The 26,912-nt window shown below is 32.1% G+C and overlaps 4 protein-coding genes across 9 annotated transcripts; 3 read left to right on the top strand and 1 right to left on the bottom strand.

Annotated features, from left to right (window-relative positions):
• Window positions 1–1,448: 1,448 nt before the first annotated feature.
• Window positions 1,449–3,518, top strand: LOC121218304 (MACPF domain-containing protein CAD1-like). The gene is made up of 3 exons (XM_041095356.1): window positions 1,449–1,556; window positions 2,530–2,768; window positions 3,286–3,518. The coding sequence occupies exons 2-3, from the start codon at window positions 2,530–2,532 to the stop codon at window positions 3,491–3,493; spliced, it is 447 nt and encodes a 148-aa protein (XP_040951290.1). The 5' UTR covers window positions 1,449–1,556; the 3' UTR covers window positions 3,494–3,518.
• A 9,323-nt stretch (window positions 3,519–12,841) lies between these two features.
• On the top strand, window positions 12,842–14,616 carry LOC107901000 (E3 ubiquitin-protein ligase AIP2). The gene is made up of 5 exons (XM_016826814.2): window positions 12,842–13,219; window positions 13,310–13,526; window positions 13,753–13,955; window positions 14,053–14,268; window positions 14,365–14,616. Exons 1-5 carry the CDS (start codon window positions 13,061–13,063, stop codon window positions 14,512–14,514), a joined length of 945 nt encoding a protein of 314 aa, XP_016682303.2. The 5' UTR covers window positions 12,842–13,060; the 3' UTR covers window positions 14,515–14,616.
• Window positions 14,617–16,827: 2,211 nt separating this feature from the next.
• Window positions 16,828–22,157, top strand: LOC107901001 (uncharacterized). Of its 3 annotated transcripts, none has more exons than XM_041095351.1 (10): window positions 16,971–17,498; window positions 17,574–17,777; window positions 17,852–17,909; window positions 18,091–18,153; window positions 19,009–19,084; window positions 19,329–19,444; window positions 19,765–19,854; window positions 19,941–20,072; window positions 20,233–20,383; window positions 21,631–22,157. In XM_041095351.1, the coding sequence occupies exons 1-9, from the start codon at window positions 17,146–17,148 to the stop codon at window positions 20,365–20,367; spliced, it is 1,227 nt and encodes a 408-aa protein (XP_040951285.1). In that variant the 5' UTR covers window positions 16,971–17,145; the 3' UTR covers window positions 20,368–20,383; window positions 21,631–22,157. The 3 variants fall into 3 exon arrangements, with proteins under 3 accessions (XP_016682304.1, XP_040951285.1, XP_016682305.1); XM_016826816.2 differs by having other exon boundaries at window positions 16,999–17,498; window positions 21,628–22,157; XM_016826815.2 differs by lacking the exon at window positions 21,631–22,157 and having other exon boundaries at window positions 16,828–17,498; window positions 20,233–20,698.
• On the bottom strand, window positions 21,440–23,051 carry LOC121218303 (acyl carrier protein 1, chloroplastic). 4 transcript variants are annotated; one of them, XM_041095354.1, is made up of 5 exons: window positions 22,660–22,907; window positions 22,401–22,528; window positions 22,110–22,226; window positions 21,873–21,992; window positions 21,440–21,745 (listed from the first exon to the last, which is right to left on the bottom strand). In XM_041095354.1, the coding sequence occupies exons 2-5, from the start codon at window positions 22,500–22,502 to the stop codon at window positions 21,620–21,622; spliced, it is 465 nt and encodes a 154-aa protein (XP_040951288.1). In that variant the 5' UTR covers window positions 22,503–22,528; window positions 22,660–22,907; the 3' UTR covers window positions 21,440–21,619. The 4 variants fall into 4 exon arrangements, with proteins under 4 accessions (XP_040951288.1, XP_040951289.1, XP_040951287.1 ...); XM_041095355.1 differs by having other exon boundaries at window positions 22,401–23,051; XM_041095353.1 differs by having other exon boundaries at window positions 21,684–21,992; window positions 22,660–22,897.
• Window positions 23,052–26,912: the final 3,861 nt, after the last annotated feature.

Genomic DNA, 26,912 nt, shown 5'->3' with positions numbered 1-26,912 from the left:
ATATATACATTCACTTTTCTCATATAATTCAATTTAATACATAAGCATCATTCATTGTCATGTATTTCACATATAGTCATTTGAAATAGACTCACTTTTCATTTCTGAATTACATAAACAAATCACACGTACCTGAATTAGATACATTTTTACATAATCATTCATTTCTCGATATTGCCCGTCGAACCGTTCGAAATCAATAAGGATACTCAGATTACTCAGAAAGGTCGTACAATGCCAACGTCCCAGACGTGGTCTTACATGTAATCAAATATTGATGCCACTATCCCAAACAGGGTCTTACACGAAATCATTATACGATGCCGATGTCCCAGACATGGTCTTACACGTAAATCTCAAATCAATGCCAACGTCCCAGATATGGTCTTACACGAAATCACATATCGGAATCCTATGTCATGACATATGTATCCTATACTATTCCTATGGTTCGTACGGGGCTTTCGGACATCATAATTCGATCAATTCAAGCTTGCAACTAGATCTCCAATGCTTAATTAATTTCGGCATATACACACATATATTTATTATAATTAAATTCGGCACATATAATATATATACAGTCAAATTTAATAACATTTATTTACTTATGAACTTACCTCGTACAGAAATGAACGGATGGAATCGACAACTCGACCACTTTCGACTTCTCCTGATCTAATTCCGTTTTCTTTTGTTCTTGATCTATATAAATTCAAATTTGGCTATTTAATAACACATTTCATTCAACTCAAACCACAAACACATAATTAGGGCATTTTTCACTTTAGCCCCTAAAATTCACATTTTTGACATTCTAGTCCCTATTTCATAAAATCACAAAATACACAAAATTTCATATTTCTCATGCTTGGTCGAATATTCATATAGTTCATATAAGCCCATATATTTCATTTATTTCACATTTTAACCCTTCAATTTTTCATTTTCACAAATTAGTCTATACTAAGAAAATTCATCAAAAATCACAATACAAAACATATGAACCCAACATATATCTTTCAATTTTCACCAACTATCAACACAAAACTCATGGATTCATCCATGGCATATCTCGAAATCACTAACACAATGTTTGGTTGGGTGTATTGGTATAGCCATTACACCCCTAATCGGTGGGCCCCACTTAATCCCCCTTTAATCCTTTGTTTGGTTCAGTGTATTACTATTACGGGTCTAATACATTACAGATCTAATCTTCAAAATCCACCGATTTCTATTCCGGAAGGAAAGCTCAGTTTTGCTGCGTATTAAGTTCTCCTGATTTCTTCTACCCTGTTTTACCCTTCTAACTGCTTCTTCTGATTTCTTCTGATTCCATAACTTTTTCCTTCCTTTCGGCCACCACAACTGCTTCTTCATCATCACTCATCAGCAGACTGCTTCTTCTTCTTCATCCGCTCGCCGATCGCCAGTCATCCGTGTCTATTTTCGGACAACGGTGTCTTGACAGTTCGTATTCCGTTGACACCAGTACGAGAGGGGAAGATCTGTGTCGGTGCTTCTCCATTGCCTGACATCCTTATACAAGAAAGGTTTTTTATTTGCTAACATTTTACATTTCATTCTGTTCTCTGAAAAAAATTGAATTTTGACCACACGCCAAGCAGCCCGAGCCCTTCTAGTTTTTAGTGATTACACTTCTCGGCTCCGGGCACTTAGCTCCTTATGGTTAGCCCGACCTAGAAACTGATATTATTTTATTTCATGAAAGCTCAACTTGACTGCATTAATGCTTTGCATAGAGTGTTCTCCCTATTTCACCTTTTGGTACCCATTGACGATTCTTGGATGGTGAAGCATAATGTGAAATGTAAATTTTGGTTGCTGTGGTTTACACTCACTAGCCTATGGAAATGGCAGTAATTTAGACAATTGTTGTATATTAAGTAGGATCTGAGCAAAATGTGTTTGTGATTGTGTGTAGTAATCTCACATGTGAGGCAAATCTTCCAAAACTTTGACCATCTTGTAATCACCTTAAGTGCAATGCTAACTTAGATAGTTCAATGCTTCCAAGTATTTAACCATCCACATATCATATTAGCATCAATTTTTCTCTGAATTGGCTATCTCTCTATATTACAATGTCTAATGTAATCAATGATGGAAATGATCCACAAAAGTTATTTACAAGTAACAAGATATTATGAACCACGATGTTGAACTCCCAGGCAGTTGATTTTGCATCTTGCTTGTTCATGAATGTTTGGTCTCCACTGGCCTGTAAAATTTTCGCCTATCCTTCCTTCCTGCAAGCATGAATGTTTGTTCATGAATTCTCAAATAAAAATAACAACTAGCTTGAGGTTAACTAATTGTTAATAATGGCTGATATTAATCAGATAGCTACTGTCTATCATGCTGAAAACTTCTGTAACCTTAACGATGAAGAAATCCGAAAAAAGAAAAGGCTAGAAAAGTACATAGAATTATGCAGTTTGTTCAATTTGGTGTTTTAATGATGTTGTACCTTACATTTGTTCCAAAATCTTATTTCTTTTACAGATGTCTGAGTTACTTAATCAGAAGTCTTCTATACAAGGAAAAGTTCATTCAGGGTATCTTAACAGTATCTTCGATTTGAGTGGAAATTGGCTTCATGATGCTACAGACACCAAAACTCTCGCTTTCGATGGTTACTTTATTTCGTTGTACTATTTACACCTTACAGCATTTCCACTTGTTCTAAACGACAGAGTTAAGAAGTCTGTTCCACCTCATTGGGATCCAGCAGCCTTGTCTAGGTAACTTTTCCACATATTGTTTGCACATTTTTGGCATTAAGAATCATATGGATTATGCGGATGCTTTTTGAATGAATGAAGAAATAGTACTGGTGACCCTACTTTATAAACGCTTGCCTATGTTAAAAGAAAATATATTATTGTTATGCTGAATTAAAGTGGTTCTCAACTGGTTGGGTCGATCATGTGGCCATATGCTGTAAAAATATAGTGTAACTAATTATATGTTGGATGATGAAGGAGCTGCAATATGTGTTTTCAACTTTCTTATGCAATTTTAGCTAATTTCTAAACATTTTTTCTCAAAGAAGTAGGATTCTGTTTATTGATCATTAGATTGAACTTTCGGCATATAAACTGTTACATAATTGTGCTTCTATTGCCTAATTGGAAAATTTTGAGACAAGGATAAGTTACTCTAGTCCATCGTAAAGTTATAAAATTGCTACTGCTATGGTTGTTGTCAATAGTTGTAGTATAATATGCAGTATATATCTAATAATTTGTGTTTTGGTAGGTTCATACAGACATATGGAACACACATAATAGTCGGCATGGCTATCGGTGGTCAAGATTTAATATGTGTCAGGCAAAACTCTTCCTCTACAATTCCTACATCCGAGCTTAGAGGGTATTTGGAGGACCTCGGAGATGTTATGTTTTCAGATGGGAAAAGCCCTTCATTAATACAGAGAAAGTCAAGAGATGGCAAACAAAAAGTATAAGCAACTCATTTATATTTAAGGGCCCTTTCTTCTTTTGTTCGGTAAACACTGATATTTTTACTAAATGTCGTATATTTATGTAGGTGCCCGACATCTTTAACCATATTTTGCAATCAAGCACCATGCAGTTGGCCAGCATTGTAGAAACATCGAGCGTTCAGCACATTGAGGTACTAAGCCATTGAGGGCTTGGTGGTGATTGGCAAAACCCCTTTGCATTCAAACCCCTTGTCCTCTGTCTCTACGGTTTTCTGATTCCAGTTCTTTATTCTTAAAAATTATATCTAAATTTGTTTATTGTGATCGCGATTCTGTTCGTTCTAAATAACTTTCTCATTGACAAAGAAAGTATGTGTCCCATAAAGAACTGCAAAAGGTTCAAAAACAAAGAAAGTAGTGTTAAACCACTAATGAACATGTCTAGAAGTGTGTATATGGTATATGCCCCATGTTTTGAAGTCTTTACTCTTTAGCATGTCTAAGAGAATGTGTATAGTATTTGCATGTTGAATTTTATATAAGCAAATTAAGTGATCAGTTTACTAATGCAGGGAAGAAGCAGATGAGTTGTGCCAAACGCTGGAGGAGAAAGAGGACAGTTCATGTACTGCCTCAGATCAGTTTTCTTGTATCACAATATAATGAACCTTGCTAAACAAGTTATGCGTGCAATTTAGTTGGAGAGGTTTTTTGTTAGGTCATGTAAGACTTTTGTTGGTTAAACTATTAGAAATTCAAGAGCAAATTGGGTCCTCTAATATAAAAATGAGCAATTTAGTCCTTATATAATTCGTTTTGAAGCAAACAAGTAACTTTTGAATAGTTTTAATATTTTTCTTATCTAAATGCTCGTGGAAAAAATTGAAAATAAACATGTCTAAAAGTTTAATCATAAAAAATCCATCTTTCTACAGAAAATATAACAAAAAAAGAAGTTAAAATGAACGAAGAAAACAACATTGAAGACCAAAATTGCTTCAAGTCAAATCTAGAAACAAAAATGAAATTGAGAAAATAAAATTTACGTTCTAAATTTTAGAATTCGAAATTGTTGATGCACGAACAATAGAATCCTAATTTGTCAATGGACAGAAAATCACTGATGAGATGAGTTGAAAGGTGCTTTACGGTCGGAAATGGAATACATAATTGGGAATATGAAGAAAAACCCTAATTCATTATGTTGATACAATCATAAGAATATTTAATACTAAGAATTTTATTAAATTATATATTTTTGTTAAATTATATTTAATAATAATTATTTTAAATTATATTTTATAGTATTATATATTATGATTTTAGTAAATTCATATAAGAATATTGATTATTAAGAATTTTATTAAATTATATATTTTAATTATAATATATTTAATAATATTTATGTTTAAATATGATTAAATTATTTATTATTGATATTAATAATCTTATTAAAATTTAAATAACAATAACAATAATCATTTACCAAAACAAATTTATGCTAAGGGTATTCTAGTCATTTTAGTTTTTTCCATTATGCTATTACACCTCTATTCCATTCAACCAAACACAAGATTACTATTACGTCTCTATTCCATTACATTCAACCAAACAGTTGATTTGCTATTACACCTCTATTCCAATACACCTCTAATCCAATACACCTCTAATCCAATACAGCGAACCAAACGTGCCCTAAAAATTTCAAAAATTATGACATGGGCTAGCTAGAGTTCAAAGTAGCAATCTCAAAGACATAAAAATTATCAAAAACCAAATAAAAAACATACCTCAATCAAAACCTTCAAAGGCCGAATGTACAAAAGCTTTAAAACCCTTTTTTCTTTTCTTATTTCGGTGAAAGAAAGATGAACTAAACACTAAATTCATGTTTTGTTTTTATTTAATACATATTAATAAGCCATTTACTATTTTAACCTTAATGAAATTACTTTAATAATTAATTCACCATGTCCATAAAAGTCCACTCATAATTTCAATGATATAATATCAACATAAGGACCCCACATTATAAAATTCATACCAATATAGCACTTTAACAAATAGCTAGCCACTTTTGCATTTTACGCGTTTAAGTCCTTTTATAAAATCGAGCACAGAAATGAAAAAAGTTTCACACGAATTTTTCACATATATAAATATACATGCTATAGACACCAAAAATAATATTAAAAAATATTTTTCTGACTCAGATTTGTGGTCCTGAAACCACTGTTCCGACTAGGGTCTAAACTGGGCTGTTACAACGACTGCTAGTGTGGTCTTTATCCTTTCCGTTGTATGATATCACATTCGCTTCTTGGAATGGAGTAGAGCAAGTTGGATGTGACTCATGATTTTTCATTAATAGTTCATTATGTTGCTCAGCCACAAGAAGACAAGATACTAATTCAAAATATATCTTAAAACTTTTTTAATGATATTGTGTCTGCAGGACAACATTATTTGCATGAAATATGAAGTATGTTTTTTCTAACATATACTCATAAGTTATGTTCTCTCCACATAATTTCAATTGGGAAGTGATTTTAAACATAGTCGAGTTATACTCACTCATAGATTTAAAATCTTATAATCTCAAATGCAACCAATCATAGCGAGCTTTAAAAAGTATTACGGTTTTCTGATGAACATATCTTTATTTTAAATTATTCCAAAGGACAAGTGGATCTTTAACAGTTAAATATTTAGTCTTTAGTCCCTCATGGAGGTGATGACGAAGAAATATATGGCTTTGGCCTTATCTTGACTAGATGCTTCATTTCCTTCATTAATAGCCTCACCAAGGCCTTTTGCATCTAAATGTATTTCAGCATCTAACATCCGGGATAAATATTTCTTTCCAGTAATATCAAGAGCCACAATTTCAAGTTTTTCAAGGTTCAACATTGATGCTATTGCTACAATATAAATATAAATATAAATATAAATATAAATATAAATATAAATATAAATATAAATATAAATATAAATATAAATATAAATAGTTCATTAACAAACATTCAAGCAAACATTAGTAATCCCTTAACAAAAATTTCAAGCATAACATAACAGGAAAAAATAACCCAAATAATTACAACAATTAGTCATAAAATAATTACAAGTAATTTGACTATGTTATTAGTTTTTAACAAATTAAAAGATTAGTGGAACTCTTAAAAAAATGAAACAAATTATAAACATAAGTAATTTTATCATAATGGACATCTTGATAAAATGTATTACATACCCTGATCCAAACTAACGAAAAACGCAAGACTCTTGTATTGATGTAAGTGCCCGTGCTGATAACGCATTATAAACAAAAATAATAGATAAAAGATGGATATGAGAATATGAGAATTTCTATTGCATTCTATACTTTTTCATCATACTTACAAGTAGTATACTCCACTATATATATAGGGAGATTAGACTTTTCATATTCTAATACATAAATAAGAAAAAGGGGTTACAAAGAGATGAAAGGTTTAAGGAAGATGGAAAGTTAAAGGTTATTGAATATGAAAGGTGGAAGGTCAAGGGAGATGAAAGATGAAAGGTTGAACATCCATTAAATAACATTCATAACACTCCCACTTGGATGTTCATTGTATAAATGATATGACTCATTAAAAATCTTACTAGGAAAAAACCATGTGGGACAAAACCTAGTGAAGGAAAAAAGAGTACATAATCCTTTGATGCACAGTATGTCACAACCTTACAAGAACGAATTTACTCTCCCTCATGTAAGCATCACTTAAGATCTTTAAAATGACGCAATCCAATGTTGAAAATTAACTTCTCAAATGTAGCAGTAGGGAGCGCTTTAGTAAAAAGATCTATCAAATTCTCATTTGAACGAATCTGTTGAACATTTATATCTCCATTCTTTTGTAGATCATGAGTGAAGAAAAGTTTTGTAAGGTTTGGAATTGATGATATCGCTTGATCCAAACCAACAAAAAATACAAGACTCTTGGATTGATGTAAGTGTTCATGCTGATAATGTGTTATAAAATAATAATGCAGAGAACACAATAATAATAGATGAGAATAAAGGGATATTTCTATTGCAATTTTCTTCTATTTCCATCATCCTTACAAGTAGTATACTCTTATATATATAGGGATATTAGACTCCTCATTTTCTAATACATAAATAGGAAAGGGGTTACAATAAGATGAAAGGTGAAGAGTTAAGGAAGATGAAAGGTGAAAGGTGAAAGGTTGAGGAAGATGAAAGGTGAAAGGTTGGAGAAGATGAAAGGTTGAACATCCACTTAATAACATTCATAACACTCCCCCTTAGATGTTCATTGTATAAAGTATATGCCTCATTAAAAACCTTACTAGGAAAAATCTTGTGGAACAAAAACCTAGTGAAGAAAAAAAGAGTATATAATCCTTTGATACATATTATGTCACAACTTTAAAAGAAAAATGTAGTGTTAATTTACTCCCCCTCATGTATAGATCACTTAAGATCTTTGAAACGACGCAATCCAATGCTAAAAATTAACTTATCAAATGTAGTAGTAGGGATGCCTAATTAAATTCTTGATTATTATTCGCATCGGGTGATGGGTGTTACAACAATCCATATTTTGCTCCCCCTTATTTGAACATCATTTTATAACCAAATATTGAGACATTCAATATTATTTATCAATAACAAATCAACAAAATTTATTGATGTGTATCAATATAGCAATAAATTTCAATTACATTCTCATGCTTTGGATGTCACTAACAACTTTATAAAGCATGATGTATTGTATCATTCACTATTACCAATACAATGAGTGCATTGGGCACAAAAAAAATTGTACTTTAGGACAATCGTTTTATAACATTATTGTATGACCATTTGTTCTTATTGAACACTCAATCTTTAGGTCAAGATAAAATTTAATTTTTTAGATATACTTTCATTATAAAGTTTATTTACCGAATAATTATTGCTCTTGAAAATTCTTCAGGAACTCCAATGATATTTGATACATTAATATCAACAATGATGATAACAACCTATATGCATAAATACATTTTGAACAAAATCATATTTACATTTAATGATTTTCTCATGCAACTCAAGTTTTATGCTTCAAGTATCAATATTATGAAATAATTTGTACTAGTCGAATACAAATTCACTAGATGTAAATAAATAAATTTATTTAGTGTTTGAATACACCACAAATTATACTAGCCGAATACAAATTCACTAGACGTAAATAAATAAGTTTATATGGTGTTTGAATACACCACAAATTAATCATTTTTCATAACCGAAACCAAATGTCTTGTTACAAGTCAATTCATATATTATGACTTGCTATTATGCTAACATGTACTCTCATTGGCTTTACACCTTCCGGGTGTTTGGACTTCAAGTTCAAGATGCATTTCATAAGTTATAATAGAAGTGTCTCTTTATTTTGATGAGTTGCTCCGAAATCAATGCTTTCAAATATATTTTCATTCAAGATCCTCACTTTTCCATAATATTGAAGTGTTCTACGTATATTATCGTTGTCGACAATAATTTCCTTTTGTCAGCTCCATTTAGTTATATATGAAAAAGGGATTTCAAGGAGATGAAAGGTTTAAGGTGTTGGAAAAACGGGTTTGGAAAACGCAACAAAAAATAAATTTAGGGAAAACCAGAGTTTTAATTTTTTTTTCAAAATAAGATATTGGTTGTGATATCTAAAGTAATAAACACTTAATCAAATTGTACCTTTTCGATTTGTCTAGGATGAATGCTTCGACCGAGTAGTTTTCTCTGCTATCCTCAAGCTCACGTTTGTTTAGTGTGGGCTCACTTCGAATCAAAAAAATTTTCACAAAAATTATCAGTAGGGTAATTTTGCAATTTTTCTAAACTTTTGGGTCAAATTGTAAATTAGAAAAATATCTCTAGAAATTTTCTGTTCTCTTCAGTGAATTTTCTCTTTACAACTTTCTCTTGAATTAAAGTGTGTGTAAATAATGACCCAAGGCTCTCTTTATATAGAGAGAGTTTAAAGAGTTCAACTATGATTAAACTTAATCACTTTAATATTAAATCTTATTAAAATAATAGAATATTTAATATTAAAATAATCACTTTAATACTAAATTAATAAAATACTATTAAGATAAGTATTAAATTAAATTTAATATTAAACTATTAAAATAATATTATTTTTGGAACAATTAATCTGAAATCAAATTCTCTAGTAGAGTCTCAGTGGGAGTGTAACTCTTCCACTGCTCAACCACCAACGACCAACCGTTACCGGCCACCAGGGTGTCGTCGTCACAGCCGCCGGTACTGCCGTGTCTGGTGATGCATGTGCGATACCCTTACGGTAGGTCAATGATGACCCGACCGGTTCGGTCTAGCCACCGGTTGGATCGTTGGTCCGGTTTCACATACCGGACCTGGTTCAACCAATTTTTGGGTCTTAGGCTCGGTTTTGGACTCATAGGTTTAATTTACAATCTTAGGTCCAATTTTAGAGTTCAATTACCCATTGGGCAATTGTCTAACTTGAAAATTAATTTCCAAAAATACCATATTAATTTTAATTAATTTGATTAATTTAATTTTACTTGATCAAAATTAATTTTTCAAAAAATCAATTAGATTTTTCAAATTATTTTTCAAGAAAATTCTTTAATCAAATTCTCTAGTCGAACAATTCTCATAACCACCTAATTTAGTTCCACATTGAATAAATCAACTCAATTAAATTACTCTCAAATTCGTAGAATTTTCTTCTAATTCAAATGCAATCTAATCGAGCTTTTGTTAAGCTAACCGAGGGACAATCAGACATATATAATTAGGCTCTAGTGATTGCAATTATATTCAGAAGCATCATTCTGATAATTTTCAATTACTTAGTCATAGAGTCAGTCCACAAGAAGTACCATGATTGAAAATTCCTTATTATATACTCTTTACAAAAGCAATTCATCCAACTGTTTTGTCCAATGACCTCATCATGTGTGTTTTACCCTCATATGATATCCTTGATTCCTTTGAGTTAAGTTCGTTCACTCAATACAATCATATTTTATCTCTTTGTTAGCATTATGTCTTCTTAATGATTAATATGATCACTATCAACAAATGACTGTGATAAATTGCTCGTTTGAGAACTAACAACTCGTGACCACGTTTCATATTTAACAATCCACACAATGCCAATGAGAGGATATCATTAACTTTTTAATTGAGCTATGAATTTCACTGTTGCTAGTAAAGTTATGCCATACACAAGTTATGTACCCAACATATCGGCTATGGGCGATCATCTTTAGAGCATAAACCTTCACTTATATTAAAGCACATGAGTTGCATATGCACGGTCAGTGACTAACTCAGGATTTAGGTAAATCACACCATGAACGTCACAAGTGAATTAATTCACAAACGAATTCTGAATTAATTCATCTTGAGCCCAGTCCAATGTATCATTCTACCAAGGAATACATCTATGTCTTTACTTATGGAGTCTACTGCTCTGGTAGTCAAGACTAGTCATCTTCCCAATTGGAATTGTAGACAACATAATAATCCTTCTTAGTATTTGAATCAAATGCTCACTTTGATTCTTTTAAGAGATTACAAACTCATTTAGATTATCGACTAAAGTAAGTTGTCTTTCTCGCAATGTAAGCGTTCTTTACAATGCCACTTAACTTCAGTTTGAATTTTAGACAATCAATGAGCTAATATTTGCTTGTCACAATTTCGCTATGCATGCAAAATATAAAAGACAGAAAATAAAAAAGACATAATAGTGAAATGTGAAATTAACTTTACTTAATTATTAATCGTTCAAATAAATAGAAAACAGTTACATATTTACTACAATATTGACACATTTCCCAACATAAGGGAGATGAAAGGTTAAAGGTTAAAGAAGATGAAAGGTGGAAGGCCAAGGGAGATGAAAGATGAAAGATGAAAGGTTGAACATCTAAGGGGGAGTGTTATGAATGTCATTTAATGGATGTTCAACATTTCATCTTTCATCTCCCTTGACCTTCCACGTTTCATCTTCTTTAATCTTTAACCTTCCATCTTCCTTAAACCTTTCATCTCCTTGTAACCACTTTTTCTTATTTATGTATTAGAATATTGAAAGTCTAATCTCCCTATATATATAGTGGACTGTACTACTTGTAAGTATAATGAAAAAGTATAGAATGCAATAGAAATTCTCATATTCTCATATCCATCTTTTATCTATTATTTTTGTTTATAATATAATTAAAATTTTGAGAAAAATCAATTAGAAGTTCTAGTCAAAGTAAATTCTTCATTTGATTTGAGAGTTTGATCATTGATGCAAGATCAATTTCAATGTTCTTTAATAAATTGATTATAGGCATTGCCAATCGCCAAGTAACCTAATCTCTTCTGACTTTCTTGATAATCAAGACAATCGTCATTAATTGCTTTCTTTATTTATAAATAATTCTATAATAATCACTTATGAATTTAATTTATCAATAACTTTAAGAATGAAAGAAACTCAATTCTAACCAACAAGTGCACAGTCATGGTTTATTTAAGTTAGACCGCATGCTTACACTACATAAATAATCATGCAGTCGTCACAAATATTAGAAATCAATCAATCGACTAATTATCTAATTGAGAAAGCAATCGCTCTAAGCTATCAAATATTGGTCGGATATTTAACAAACTTGAATAATTGCAATTAAACCAAAAGACATTCAAATACTAAAGAGCAAAGAAAGATTAAAAAGAATTCGATCTTACAAACTCGTACAATCAAATTTCGAATATTGCTTCAACTAGAAAAGAGGGTTTAGAAACCCATAAATTAAAAAAAACAATATAAAATTAAGAATGGCTAGGTATCTCACAAATCTTAACCTAATAATATTTATTTATAGGACAAAAATAATATAATAGAGAAAATATAAAAGTGCCATTAATTAAATAACAATTTTTTTTAGGTTTTTAGGCAATTTTTGCGTTAGACTTTTAGGCCATTTTCAAACATCTTCTTGACATTTTTAAGCTTGAGTTGTGAAATAACTTTAGTTATATTTTTCAATTTCTTTTAAATTGGTATATTATAGGCCCAAAAACGGGAGTTTGTAACTCAAGTTATGACCAAAATATTAAAGCTACACCGTGTTAAAAAATTCAAATCACAAAAATTTGTCAAAAAAATAAACTTTAACCTCTTTTTATCTAATTATTTCATAAATCAATAAAAATAAACCTAATTAAATAAAAAATATACATACTTATAATAAATATTAAGTTTCAATAAATTTAAATTTTACATCTGTTAGTCTTAATTTTTAAATTTATCATAGGCACGCTAAGTCGTTTCAAATCACTCCAGATCCGGGCATTCGCCCATATAAGATTGAACCGGGCGGACTGGTCCACGGCCGACACCCTCGTTATCCCCCTCGCCAAGAAATCTGCTCTTAAAAACAAAATTCGAATAAGAATTCTCTAAACCCCCAACATATAAAATAAGTAACGAGATTCAAGAATCGGAATTTTTTTTTCTTTAAGAATTTGATTGCAGAGTTGAAAGAATGGGGTCTTCTTCTTGTTCAGATGGAAGCTTGAAGCAACAATTAGAGGAATTACAGAAACAGCTTGGAAAGAAACAGAGATTCGAGGACGCAGTTTCCTCCATCAATTCCCTTCTTAAACTCCATTATCCTTCAGCTTCTCCCTCCCTTCGCAAATCGGTGAGATCCCCTTTTCTTTATTCATCTTTTCTCTCTTCCAATTTAAAGCGGTAATTGAATTTTCACATGCTATCGTTTTTCGTCGTTCAGTTTTATTCCGTTGTTTGCCGTGTTGCTACCATTTTGAAGACCAGATACACCGCACCCGGTTTCTGGCTTGCCGGTTTACGCCTTGTCGAACTCTTGGAACCCCTTGTCTCTGATCCTTCTGAAAAGAGTCATCTTAGGAATTGCATTTCTCAGGCTAAGCAACACTTGAATGAAATCGAAAACCCCGTCCAATCATCTGAATCTTCCGCCAACAGAGGTTTGTTTCGAAAACAATCCTTTGCTTTTTTCTTGCTTGGACTTCTTTATTTTTGTTTAAGAACGGATGTGATATACAAGGATCCTACAAATATACACATAGAAAAATCTAACCTTATTCATGTCAGTATCCGACCTTCATATTCAAGTTCGAGTAACATAGTTTTGAAGTATGTTCAGGGACATTGAAATGTTTAAAATGATTTCTGTTTTGTTTTGCCCAAAAGGTTATCTATTTGAGGGACATCTTACCGTGGATCCTGAACCACCACAGCCTCAATGGTTGGTCCAATCAAATCTCATGAATGCTTTTGCTTCTGCTGCGGCTGCCGAATCTTCTCAGGGTTCGGCCACAAATGTTAACACAGTGGAAAATGCTGCCAATGTGCTTGAACAGCTCATTGATCATCTTGATAGTGTTATACCGGAGGTACTTTTTCTGCGATCTGCTAGTTGAATATATATTGGTTTATAGAAGTTGATTAGAATTTGAAACTCATGTGAATGGATTAATCTTTGTTTTCAAGATACTTGAGAATGAGGGTGGTGTTCGAAGAGTCCCACCAGCTAGTAAAGAAGTTGTCGCAGAGCTTCCGGTAATTACTCTCACAGAAGAAATCCTGGCTAAGCTTGGATCTGATTCTGAATGTGCAATATGTAAGGAGAACCTTCTTGTTGGCGATAACATGCAAGAATTGCCGTGCAAGCACACATTCCATCCTCCTTGTTTAAAGCCATGGCTGGTAATTAATAGTGCTTGATTTTATTTTATTAGTGATGGAGGATTAAATGCGATTGTGGGTTATCTGTGTCTTATATTCAATGGTATTTTGTGGCAGGATGAACACAATTCTTGCCCAATTTGTAGATATGAGCTGCAAACAGATGACCATGATTATGAGAGCTGGAAGGAGCGGGAAAAGGAGGCCGAAGAAGAGAGAAAAGGTGCTGCAAATGCTGTTCGTGGTGGTGAATACATGTATGTGTAGATGACTGGTCTTATTGGATTTATACTCAATTTCAATGATATTTCATTATTGTATTTATACGTGTGACTAAGTGGTGTAATAAAGATACTGATCTTTTTAACACATTATATGGTTACCTTTTTAGCTCACCTCTATCATAGATTGCGGGTTTCTCTTGTTTTTTCTTTTTTCTTTGGTTTCAGTATTAAGCTGCTTGCCGAGGACATGCTATAGGTCTATGGGTTTGACATGGTATGGACTCGAGATGTGGTAATATCATTGCTATGATCCATGATAAATAGTTATATAATTTCCAAACAAGCTAGTAATTTATACCATGGTAGTCGGTACCATAATGGCCGGTATGTACCGTTCCAGTCCTAAACTGGTACCAAGTAGTTTATGTTCCGTTTCGGTCAAAATTTCAGTGCATTTTGATCATTTCGGTGTATTTTAGCCTGTTACGATCAATACCAGCTTGTACCAGTGCGTACCGACCTGTAGCGGTTGGTACAAAAATTTTACTGACTACCTTGGTTTATACAAGACTGCATTTCTAGCTGGTAGTTTGGATGAAGCAGAACCTTTTGTATCCTAGACGAATGCTGCTTGTTGCTTTCTAAAGCAAATGAACTGTTGTAGGTTTTATTCTGATAGATTAGGGTAATGTCATCAATGTAAGAGGAATAACAGTTGACTCTAAACATTTCTGTCTTTGATAAATTAAGAACCCATATATACATGATTAATGAGTTTAGTGGCTTCTCTTGGCTCAAAACCGGGTGGACTTGAGAACTATGTTATTCGCATTTGGTCTCGGATGTGATGTGAGTGTTGATATGAAATGGTTAGATATTTCTAAAGTTAGCTATGTATTTAGAGGAGGTCATATTCTTATACCTAATCTATGTGTTGGAGACGGGTATTTCAAGAAAAATAATGAGTGTTGGCATTTTTTTGTTCATTATACATTTTCGGGTATATTTCAAGAAGTTTGGATCTACAACATCTATAGTTTTGAAACATCTACACAAAAAAAGAAACATTGTGGGTATTTTTGGCCGCTCTTTATTTTTTTCTTTCAATTTTTTCGCGGGTTATAACATATTCCAAATCCCTTTACTCCTTTTTCTTTTTAAAATTTAATTTTTTTGTTCATTTTTAATTAATTATTAATATAGTTAAAATTCTTTTGTTAAATTTATTAGTATGATATTTTTGAATATTGAAAAATATTTATTTATTTATTTATAATGCACTTGAATTTAATAAAAAAATTTAGTAGTCTTGATTGCATATTTTAAATTGAAAAAATAAGGAGATTAAATTCAAAACTTTCCTCTAGTTTGTTCACTTGAGCTCTGGTTATTTACTTGGTTTAGAAGCTCTGCAGGTCTTGAATGTTTTTTTTTAATAATAATTTTATAATAGATTGTTATTTTTGATACAATACTTACAATTATTTATAGTTTTTCTCTAATCCTTAAATATAAGAATAATACGCTTCAACGTATTCGAACCTATGACTTCCTGACAATAATACAATATTCATTGAGCTAAAACTTAATATTCAATGTTTCACTTCTATTTATACGGCCTTTAGGATGTCAACAAGGTAGTGCTTTTTTTTGCTTGCTTCGACCTTTATCTCATTTTTGTCTCTTGTTTTGTCAGGCAGTCTTGAACTTAATTTTATTTAAAATTTCAATACCTGCATCTGACTTCCAAAAAATCACAATTGATTTCGTTCGTCTTGAGATATTAAATAAAGTTTTACAAGACTAAATTGATCGCATATTATAAATTTTTATAAAAATTAAGCTTGATGTGGTAGATTGGTTTTGGGTTTTGAATATAACTATAGATTAAATTATTTGATATTTTTCTATTATTTTATTTTTACCAAATAAAATATTAAAACATCAAAAAAAAGAAAAAAAAAAGAAAAAAAGAAATACAACTTACCTGTTGAAAATTGGACCGAAAAAGTTATATTTGAAATCCAAAACCTATCTATTGCTGCCAAGTTAATGTGTAAATTAAATGATAATAAAATTTTGGGTAGCAGAATAATACAAGTATCAAATGAGATATTTTTGTATAAGTACTACATTGTATATATGAAAGTTGAGAGGCCAATTGTGACATTAAGGATATAATTAAAATACGTAAAAAATAATTAAGATGTTATAAAATCTTACAAAAGTCATAAAAAATTTCTAGTTGAAACATATAAAATCTGTTATAAAATTTTAAAATTTTTTTTGGGTGAATTTAACTGAAGGATGTTGCAGAACTCAATTTAAGGAAAAAAAACCCTTATAAAATGGGATTGAAAGCGAGAGATTTGAATTATTTTGCCTAGATATTCTTTTAACACTTGTGTTATGAAATTAAGAAAAATTACTCTTTTTAAATTAAGTATAAGAAAACCTAAAAATGTTATAATTGTAAGAGTGGGTGAAGTTGGATATTACAAGATATGGATTCACCAAACTCTGGCCATTTCCAGCCCAAGTCTGTAAACCTGAATGGTGTGATTCGTGGCTTAACTATCAGCATATATTCAAGTTTCCTCCTTTTCAACCAAAAGTTTTAGTGGTTTTCCCGCAAAGTGGTTCTTTTCGGATTTTGTCTCCGCAAATCACGCCCATGGAGTTAGCCACTTCTTTCATCTCAGGCGCACAGCTGAACTTGCTTTGTCCCAAGAATCTCACAACCTCCATTTCCCGCTCTTACAAGCTTCCTAAAAGAACCAAGTTTCTGAGCCTTCACTCTCTGCTTCCACCCCCGTTTTCCAATGCCTTTATTTGCCAAGGAAGCAGCTTTGGTTTCATTAACAACTCTACCTCTACCTCAAGTACCAATAGTAACATTTCTAACAGGTTTTACAAGAGGTTGGATTCTTGTTTGATCATACCCCCATCCAGAAACAAGAAACCACGTGCTATCATCAAGTTCTTAGGAGGTGCTTTCCTTGGAGCTGTCCCCGAAGTTACTTACAGGTACCTCGTTTTCTCGTTTCCATGGTGGAATCAAAGTAAGGTCCTTTTTGCTGATTTGGGTTTTTTTTTTTAAAGTTACTTGATTGAGCTTTTGGCCAAGGAAGGATTTTTGATTATATCAGTGCCATACAATGTGACATTTGATCATGAACAAGCTACTAAACAAGTGTATGAGAGGTTTAATGCTTGCTTGGACAACATTCTTGCTTTTGGATATCCAGTTGCTAATCTTACTCCTGCTGATCTTCTTAATCTTCCACTTTTCTCTGTTGGTCACAGGTAAGTGTTTCTAAGTGGTTGTAATTTTTTTATGCTTAAGAAATAATATTATTTTAATTATATGATAATTGCAGCAATGGTGCTCTTCTTCAAGTACTCACAGGCAGTTATTTCTCTGAGAAGATACCAAAGGTTTGGTTTTTCTTTTCCCGGTTTTTGAAGCTTTCTTTGTTGGTTGCAGTTTTGAAGAAGTTGATTTTACAATTTAGTTTTTGTAGACAAAATGTAAAATTATGAAGTTTTAGATAGTGCAATTTATTATTAGGTTCAATAGTTCCTGGAGTGTGACAAAGAATGTTATCTCTTGTGGAAGGCTAATGCCATAATCTCATACAACAACAAGTCAGCAACAGAGGCGGTGCCATACTTTGAGCAGGTAATAATCTTTATTTTATAAAAGGCAGCAAATATTGATTACGGTTACCTTAGGGCATATGTTTAATCTCCATGCCTAATGTGTTAGTAGAATTGCACTGGTATGTTGTTCTTGTCGCTTCTGATACCATTTCTTTTGCATGTTAACCATTATGTGAATAAAAGAAGGTTCTAAGCTTAAATTGAAGGTAACATTTGGTGGACTTGCCCAAATTTATTAGTCTTTTGTTGTTGTTGTTGTTAAGTGGTGTTATCTCACATCTATCAAAATTGGGCTTCTCCTATTAACAAAAGGTTTTAGATTGGATGCTTAACATGGTATCGGAGTCCAAGTTTGTTATGCTGTTCTACCTACCAAAACCTGATGTGAGGTTGTCCACATGTAGGCCCTGTGAGCTATACATGTGTGGGGGGGGGGTTGTTAAGTGATGTTGTCACACTTGTTAAGTACTTGGGCTCCTCTTATAACCAAATGATTTTTAGTCAGATGCTTATTCCTTTATTAGGGTTAATACTATATGAGTTGAGTTGGTTAATAAATTGCATGCATAAAAGATGATGGCTGTTATTAACTTTTATCAGGTAAAAGCTACTAGAACCGAAGTTTTTTTGGTAAAGTATTAGCAATAATGTGTTGTTAATGAGGCTTATTTTCTTGGGATCAACTAAAATTATTGGTAATGTTCTATTAAGCCTCTCATGTTTTTGCTTGTTATTGATACTTCATCATCCAGAGCTTTTTGATGTTGTTTATAAGTTTGCACTCACAGAGCCTGTATGAATCTTGTTAGTTCTTGCCCTTGCATGTTTGTCTAATGAACTGTGTAATGGTAAAACTGGTGATAATACTTTGCAGTTGGGTCCTCTAGTTAGGCAGATGATGCCAATGGTAGAAACATCTCCAATGTATTCAATGGCTAGGAGTGCTTCAGGTAAATTACATTCTAACTCTTGCTTAGCGACTTTTGGCTTGCTAATAAATTTGGTGCTATACTGTGATAGTTTTTTTCTTTTGGAATCATAGACTTGATGTCTTCCCCTGTTGTATAACCCTGACTATTCAAAATACAGCATGATTTTATATTGCGTGTGCATTGTTAACATACACATTATCCTTTTGTATGCATAAATAATATGAGATTATTTGGATGTAATTTTTCATTGCAAACGCTGCAGATGATGCGTGGAAGATGTTTATTGACACTGCTGGAGCAATGATACCTGAAAGAGACCAAGAAGCCTTTGTCTCGTTCACCAATTTTGTGGATCAGTTGCCCTCCGTTTTTGGTCAGGTATTTATATGTCTTTTACAAAGTTGTCTGAGGTACTACATGAAGTGACCAAGTCTATTGTGCACTGTAATTGGTTCTTTCTTCTCTCTGCCATGCGGTTTCAACTTATTGTGTTTAGACTGTTCTAGTGGATGAGACTCCAATTTGGAGTTTGTAACTTGAATCTTATTGAGCAAATGTAACACAAAAGTGAGGATAGTGGTGATTTGCTAGTTTGATTAGACCAATTTTCCTCTGATGCTTCTTTGATGCTAGTGAGATTTCCCTGGACAGGTGGACATTAATTTTTTACTTTCACTTTGTAATCTTGTTTCCTTTAGGTCACACAAGGGATATCAGAGTTCAAGCCTACACCTTCTGAGAACCGTGAATGTTGCAAGAACAAATACAATGTCCAACATACACTACTGGTGTACATTTTGTGCATTCTATTTGGTTAATTAGATGTTGTAGGTTGCTATTGTGTTTATTCTTGTGAACCTACATCTGTTTTTAGGTGAAGTTCAACTTTGACACAATTGATGAAACTGATCTCCTTGAAGAGACATTGAAGCCTCGCGTGGAGTCTATTGCTGGGACGCTAGAAAAGGTCCAATTAAGTGGCAACCATATAACACCGTGTGTGCCGGTATGACATGCAAAGTTTATTTCTTTCTGCCTCCCTTGTTCACCCCTCTGTCCCTCACCTTCTCTATACAGCTGGCTGTGTGGCGAGCATGGATACATTGAGTTTCCATGTTCAAAATGGTACGCATCTTGAATATGTTAAATTTACTTTGCCTGATCAGGAACCAAAATGGCAAGCAGGATATGTATACACTCCGGCAGATGCTATTGCTCAGGGATTTAAGACTCTTTCACTGAGTGAAACTAAAGTGCTCTCAAGAACAATTTCTGATTGGTTCAGACGTTTTGAAGAGTAACTGCCAAAATTCAATGGTAAGTTGATTCTGTGCGGGCACACAGTTTATTGAAAATATAATTTATGAGATTATTGAGGTCCAAGGAATTAAAAATTAGATAGCTGCATGTGTATAGCCAAGCTGAATGAGCTTTCATATGTACCAACAAAGGAAAATTAGGAATTGAACTTTAGACTACAAATGGATCAAAAAAGAATATAAAATGTGCCCCTGAGAGCTTCTTTTATCTGATATACATTTCTTGCTTGAATGTACACAATATGAATTTTCTTAGCTGAATTGGTTGGTCTCTTCCGAATCCATGAAATAAATTGGCAAATACTTTTCTCTATTTGAACATACATGGTTATGTAGCTTGTGAATGTTATTTCTGAGTGCATATATACTGGTGTATGATAAATACTTTCCTTTTTGCTTGGATTATCACCCTCTTTAACAGCTACTTTTCTAAACTTTTGGGTTCCAAAAAGGCTATGATCCTTTAAATGAATGAGGTTTATTTGTCAGTTGGAGAATACGTTTAAGTTTGAATCTTTCTGGTTTATTGGTATTTTCTTCATGCTTTTTTCTGGTGTATTTCTTCAATATACATGCTGTTAAGTGACTGATGCTCTCTTATCAAATAATCCTAACCATGTTTTTGTGCTACCGTTTGACCATTGTATGTATATTTAAGATAAGGGCCTTTCAGATGATGGTATTCCTCTGAGGGTGTCATTGCATTACCCATCAATTACAGCCCTAGCTTGGTTGCAAAACCTGCCAAACATTTTAGGATAGGCTAAATACAACTTTCTTATTACATGTTTTCTTGTTTTGAAAAGAGAAGGAACAATACACCCTGCAAATGGGGGTTAACAAACTCTTATCTTTGTTGCTTAGATAATGATCTTATATTAGTTGTAAGTTTCATTTTTCAGCCAGATTTTAACCGGATTCTCACCGGAAGAAGCTGTAAGTTGCATATCTGAAAACAAAGCTCAAGTTGATTCATGCATTTATTCATTGGCTTTACTGTTTTCGTTCTTGCTTTTGCATGAAACAGAAAAGAACAAAGAGACAAGTGACAGGCTACAATTTAAGATCCACCCTGTTACAAAAATTGCCCTCTTGGTTAAGCAAAAGGAAAGAAAAATAGTGCCACACCTTGTAGGAAAGAAAAGGAAAATCGATTACTGTAATTTATGATTTTTTCTTTGGTGGCATTTATAGGAACTAAAAGAAAATAAGTTCTGATATTCTTGTAAGTGGCCTATGCAGCAGCAGCTTTCACTTTCTCAATCAAGTCCGCGGCATCTTGGACGGTTGTGATGTTCTCAGCTCCGCCTTCTCCGACTGAAACTCCAAATTGTTCCTCCAACGCCATCATTATCTCCACCTGAAATGAATTTGACATCAAACAAAACATAAGAAATGAACCAGGATATTATGCTCATGATGTAAGAAACTGAAAGGGTTAAAAAAAAACACAAATGTGGATATGTCTTGTAAAAGGTGTAACGCACCGTGTCAAGTGAATCAGCTCCTAGATCAGCAAATTTAGTATCAGGAGTCACTGAGCTCACATCAATTGACAATTGCTTGGCAATGGTATTTTGGACGGTTTTCAATGTCTCAGGTTGAGCCTAGTGGAATCCAATATGTACGAAGATAATGAGCTTAATGACGATTTCATGTACTAAAGACAATTGTAATAAGAAAAAAAAAAAACGAAACAAAGACATGGTCTACAAGTTTCTTACAAGAGAGCATGAAACTGATGTCTTAAAGCAGCTAGATTGAGTCGAAAATTTGTTTCTCTCCTTGGAGAATTGAATCTTTGGAATAAGCTTCAATCCATTGCATACTACAGGACATCCCTGCAATAAAAACTCGGTTGGATGAAATCTACACATGATGAGCCAGTATTATTTACATAGGTAGAAAGGTCCCAAAGTTTTTATTTTGTCATTAAACCGAGACCTCATTGGTCGGTTAAATCTGCCATACTATTCACATTGTAGTTTTTTTTTTCCCCAAAAAGGATCACTTACAATGGTGGTGAAGCTTTTGTGCTGAGAAATAGATCCTTTGGCAAAAGGAATTGTAGCAGGGGCGGGCAATGAAGATGCGGAGATTGAAGCAAAAGCAGCCATTGAAACTGGATTGACTAAAATGCAGGCTGAAAATAACGAGATATATAGGGTATTACAAGTAGTGAAAAGGAAGTAAATTGATGAAGAAACTCAAAGTTGTAGATATATAAATAGAGAAAATGTTGAAGACAATGCCAGAAAGTGTCCGGGGAGTTACATGAACACCCGATGATGATTCCAATGTTTGATTTGGTTTTCTTTAATGACTTTTAGAATGGGGCGGTCACTTCCATGGATGTTCTGTGTTTGCTTATGCTATGCAAATTGGACTCTTAACGTTATTTTCTATTTGCAGAAATTCACCACTACATGCATGGTATGGCAACAGTAGAACAGTTACCTCCTATCCTATCAAGTGCTTGCATTCAAATGTTAAATATTATTACATTTACACCTCAAAATATTAATAAGATAAGAAAATTGATGTGTTTGCGGTTTATAATCAGAGAGACAGTGGGCTGGCAGTTTCTATTGGGTGAAACTTGTCATAATTCAAAACCACAATCAAAGCCATATTATATGTATAGAAAATTTGATATGCTGCATTGCACTGCTCTGCTGTCTTATGTTGGGGGTTTTGTGTAAGGTGTTGTTTGTTGGTGGCAGGTTGAAATTTGAAATGGTCCCACCGCCACCAACCCTCCCCCAGTTATAGCGGAAAGTGACCTTACGCTTTCGACCGTAAATGGCTTAGAGATAAAAAAAGACTGCATCATCTTCCATAATAAAAAAATTCCAACCATCCATGAATTTTTTGAAAAATTGGGTGTGACGAAATGAATTTTTTAGAAACTGCCTATCGAATGGTTATAATAATTGTTTATTTATTTTATCTTATTTTACTGTAAAAATTATTATTTTACTTATATAAATAACTATTAAAATGATAAAAATATATAAACATGTCATAAAAAAATCATATGTATTTAAATAACTAACAAAAATAAAATTAAAGTAAAGTGAAGTGAGGTGCGAATAAAATGAATGCATTTAATATTTATAAAATGATGGCAATTTTTAAAATTATACCTCCATCGTAAACATAATAGTTGTGGAATGAAGATGATGTAGTTGATAATTTTACCTTTTCTTATTATGCTCATATTTTTATATCTAAAAACATTAATATTTAATAATGTTATTAAACTTTGACTGAATTTGAAATTAAAATAACATTATTTCCTAATTTTAAAATACAACACTCAAAATTTAAATTTTACTTAAAAAATATTAAATTTTTATCATAATTTCATCGTCCATGGAAATTCAAAATAGAACCCAAATAAATGATATTGCAAATGGTGGCCAGCTGTCATGGTCCCTTTCCGTGGGTTCCCGCGTGGCAACGTGCCTCTATTTGGAGCCTCATTGATCTGGCACGTGGCATCCAGTTGTCAGCAAATGTTCCAACCTCCTCCACTCACTGAAAAATTATAGCCGTGCGATTATGAGCGGTCCCATCATGTCCGTCAGTCATTGCAGGCGGTCCCACCCCCATTCTTGGGCATTTTGAAAGAGAGAAAAAAAGAAACCTACAGTTCTGCACCTCAAAAGTTGTTTATATTCATTTCGCTTAATAAATTTATAAATTAATTTATGTTTCTTTATTAAATGGAATAAATGGAAAGCATTTTAAAATTAATTTATTAAGCGAAATCAATATAAACAATTTTTTATGAATATTATCATGATAGTTGGTATCGTTCCGGTGTCACTTATATCAGCCGGAACGTTTCATTCCTACAATAGATCATAACATTAAATTTTGGGTTCCACTTTAATACAAATTTCGATTGGTATAATTGGTGCCAGTGCATACCAGTTGGAATATAGTGTGGTATAAGAAAATTAAAATTAGAATTTTTATTATTTATTTTAGATTTGTTGAATTATGAAATGAAATAGTTTTATTGTTTAATTTATAAAATAGATTTTTACTTGTTTATTTTGAGATTATGTGGTGAAGCTAATTAAATAATATTTTATATCATTGAAGAGTATTTTATTTTTAAAATTGACATAAGGTGCCATCAATAAATTTTAGAATGTTATCTTTACCATTTTAACCAAATTTTTATTTCTATTTAATTTTATTATTTAATATTTATATACATATATAAAAAGTATTTTGTAAAAATAATAATATATCCGGGCAATAGGTACCAATAGAAAAACAGTATGTAGTGACTAGAGTTGGTTTAAAACTCTTGTGTTGCAGGATTGTTATATAATTAAGTATATAAAAGTAAGGTCCCAACAACCCTACCACTTAACGCTACTTTTGGTTTGCCTTGTATTATTTTATTAAATTTTAGTTTTTACTCTGGTACTATATTAAAAATTGAATTTTAATTAATCAACACATTACAACTAAAAAATTAATTTATATTGAGTGAGTATTTTTAAGAAAAATATTATTGTTACAAGTTGCCAATATTTTAATTTCATAATAAATTTAATAAAAGAATTTAACGGTGATAATAGTTGAACTTGAATTTTTAAATTCAGAAATTAAATGGACTAAATTTCATGTAAACTTTAATTTTTTATATATAATTTTAGTAATTATAAATAATTGAATGGTAGTAATTTATTAATTTATATTTAAAAATAGAAACATATTTATTTGTGATTTGTTAACTCTTCAAGAACATATTTTTGCTCTTCACAAATATGTTGAATTATATTGTTGATAAATATTTCCATGATTATATTCTTGGTAAATATAATTTAAACAAATTTAAAATTTTAATGAGAAACATAATCTTATTTAATAAAAGTTGATGTACTTCTCACCGGATTTTCCATGGGTGAGTTTGGAGGTGAATATAAATGAATGAAAAAGAGTGTTCTACATTTAATAATCATATGGAGCCGTAATTACTGTTGCTTCAACTTTTCAGGCTAAGCCTAAGGCATTCATGGAGACCAACTTGATTAAAGGGGGCCAAAACAACCACCCCGGAAAATGTATATTTCTGGTTATTCAGAAGTGGTTTTGTTTAGAATAGAGGTCTAAAACTACAACCTGTATGTATTGCTGTAAAAGGATAATTTACAATGCAGAGAGAGAAAAAGAGCAATCCTCGGAGGGGAAAATGTCGTATACAATTTGCATATTCGTGTTTTCTAATATTTTATTTTTATCCATGCTAGCTAGTTATTTCTATCTCTGTTTTTGCTTAAATCTTTTCTCCCTCTCTATTCTAAAATTAAAGAAACAGATCGAACAGCAGATTAAAAGCACTTGAGTCTAGCATGATTTTGTTTTCTGATTGTCTGATCAGTTATCGTGCATGCAATTCAAATTATAATTCCCAAATCATTTAATAATTAACATCGTACGGTCAGAATTAGTATTCGAGACATTTCAAAAGGTTTCCAGATTTATTTTCTAAATCATTATTAGTGATTAATTTAGTTATTATTAAGAAAATTAGAAGTTGTGGTAAGGAAATGAAAATTAGTGGGGCAAATGTCTTAAGAGTGAGAAACAAAATTAGAAAGGAGTAATGTGTTAAAATGGTTATCAGCCCAAGGGCATGAGAGCAAATAGACTAATAGGTGCGATTTGTTATAGCCAACAATTATTTTCTATTCATTTTCATGATTTGTTTGAAAACATTTTCTCTCAGACAATTTGATTCTTGATTTTCAATCAGTCAATATTAGTAAGGTAAACATGTTTTCTCATCAATTCTTTCATCATTTTAATTTTTAAAATCATGATTTCCCTTTCTCATTCATATGAAAACTACCATTGATAGGAAGGGGTTGGTTCTTTGAGTTTTTCTTGAATACAAACATTTGATTTCAGCAAAGTAAGTAAAACTTCACATTTAATTCATTATAATTAATTTTAGTTTTTGAAATCATGGTTTCACCATTTTTCATCTTTTCCTTTGTTCACATTAATTTCACTCATAGATAGCGCTTTAATTTTGTGTTTTTCTTGAAGATTTAGAATAACATTAGAATTTTTGCATATTTGAAATGGACTTGAGTGAATTTAGGATGAGTTTTAGAGAGAGAAGAGTGATGGCATTTAAGAATAAGTTTGCTGGAATTAAGAGATGTCTAGACTAATTAGGAGCCCTAAATCATTAGCAAGTTATTATATTTTAGTTTGAGGACATATAGGTTAAAGTTCTCCTAAGTGGTTTAGGTGAAATGAAAGTCTCGCTTTATCGAATTGCATCATTTCATTAGGTTTAGGAATTTTTATTGTTGTTTATGGTTAATTTGACTTGATTTATTATTTTGGCAATGATCTTGGAGCTAAAGAAGTTGGTGAGAGCTTTAAGGTGAAAGGGAAGGAAAATGTGTCGGAAGCATAGTTGGTTTCGAGTTGTACATTCTAATTTTGATATGCTTCATGATAATGCCTAAATTGCTAGCTTGAGGATTAAT

Source organism: Gossypium hirsutum, chromosome D06, assembly GCF_007990345.1.
Source record: "Gossypium hirsutum isolate 1008001.06 chromosome D06, Gossypium_hirsutum_v2.1, whole genome shotgun sequence".
Classification (NCBI taxonomy): Eukaryota; Viridiplantae; Streptophyta; class Magnoliopsida; order Malvales; family Malvaceae; genus Gossypium; species Gossypium hirsutum.
The sequence above is the reverse complement of the archived record's forward strand: the minus strand, read 5'-3'. Positions and strand labels throughout refer to the sequence as shown.

Coding starts and splice junctions, on each gene's coding strand:
- LOC107901000 (XM_016826814.2), top strand. CDS start 13,061: ATGGGGTCTTCTTCTTGTTCAGATGGAAGCTTGAAGCAACAATTAGAG. Junction 13,220..13,309: donor CTCCCTCCCTTCGCAAATCG/GTGAGATCCCCT, acceptor TTCGTCGTTCAG/TTTTATTCCGTTGTTTGCCG. Junction 13,527..13,752: donor TGAATCTTCCGCCAACAGAG/GTTTGTTTCGAA, acceptor TTTGCCCAAAAG/GTTATCTATTTGAGGGACAT.
- LOC121218304 (XM_041095356.1), top strand. CDS start 2,530: ATGTCTGAGTTACTTAATCAGAAGTCTTCTATACAAGGAAAAGTTCAT. Junction 2,769..3,285: donor GATCCAGCAGCCTTGTCTAG/GTAACTTTTCCA, acceptor GTGTTTTGGTAG/GTTCATACAGACATATGGAA.
- LOC107901001 (XM_041095351.1), top strand. CDS start 17,146: ATGGAGTTAGCCACTTCTTTCATCTCAGGCGCACAGCTGAACTTGCTT. Junction 17,499..17,573: donor GTCCCCGAAGTTACTTACAG/GTACCTCGTTTT, acceptor TTTTTTTTAAAG/TTACTTGATTGAGCTTTTGG. Junction 19,445..19,764: donor TGCCCTCCGTTTTTGGTCAG/GTATTTATATGT, acceptor TGTTTCCTTTAG/GTCACACAAGGGATATCAGA.
- LOC121218303 (XM_041095353.1), bottom strand. CDS start 22,502: ATGGCTGCTTTTGCTTCAATCTCCGCATCTTCATTGCCCGCCCCTGCT. Junction 22,227..22,400: donor ACAAAAGCTTCACCACCATT/GTAAGTGATCCT, acceptor TTTTTATTGCAG/GGATGTCCTGTAGTATGCAA. Junction 21,993..22,109: donor CATCAGTTTCATGCTCTCTT/GTAAGAAACTTG, acceptor GGATTCCACTAG/GCTCAACCTGAGACATTGAA.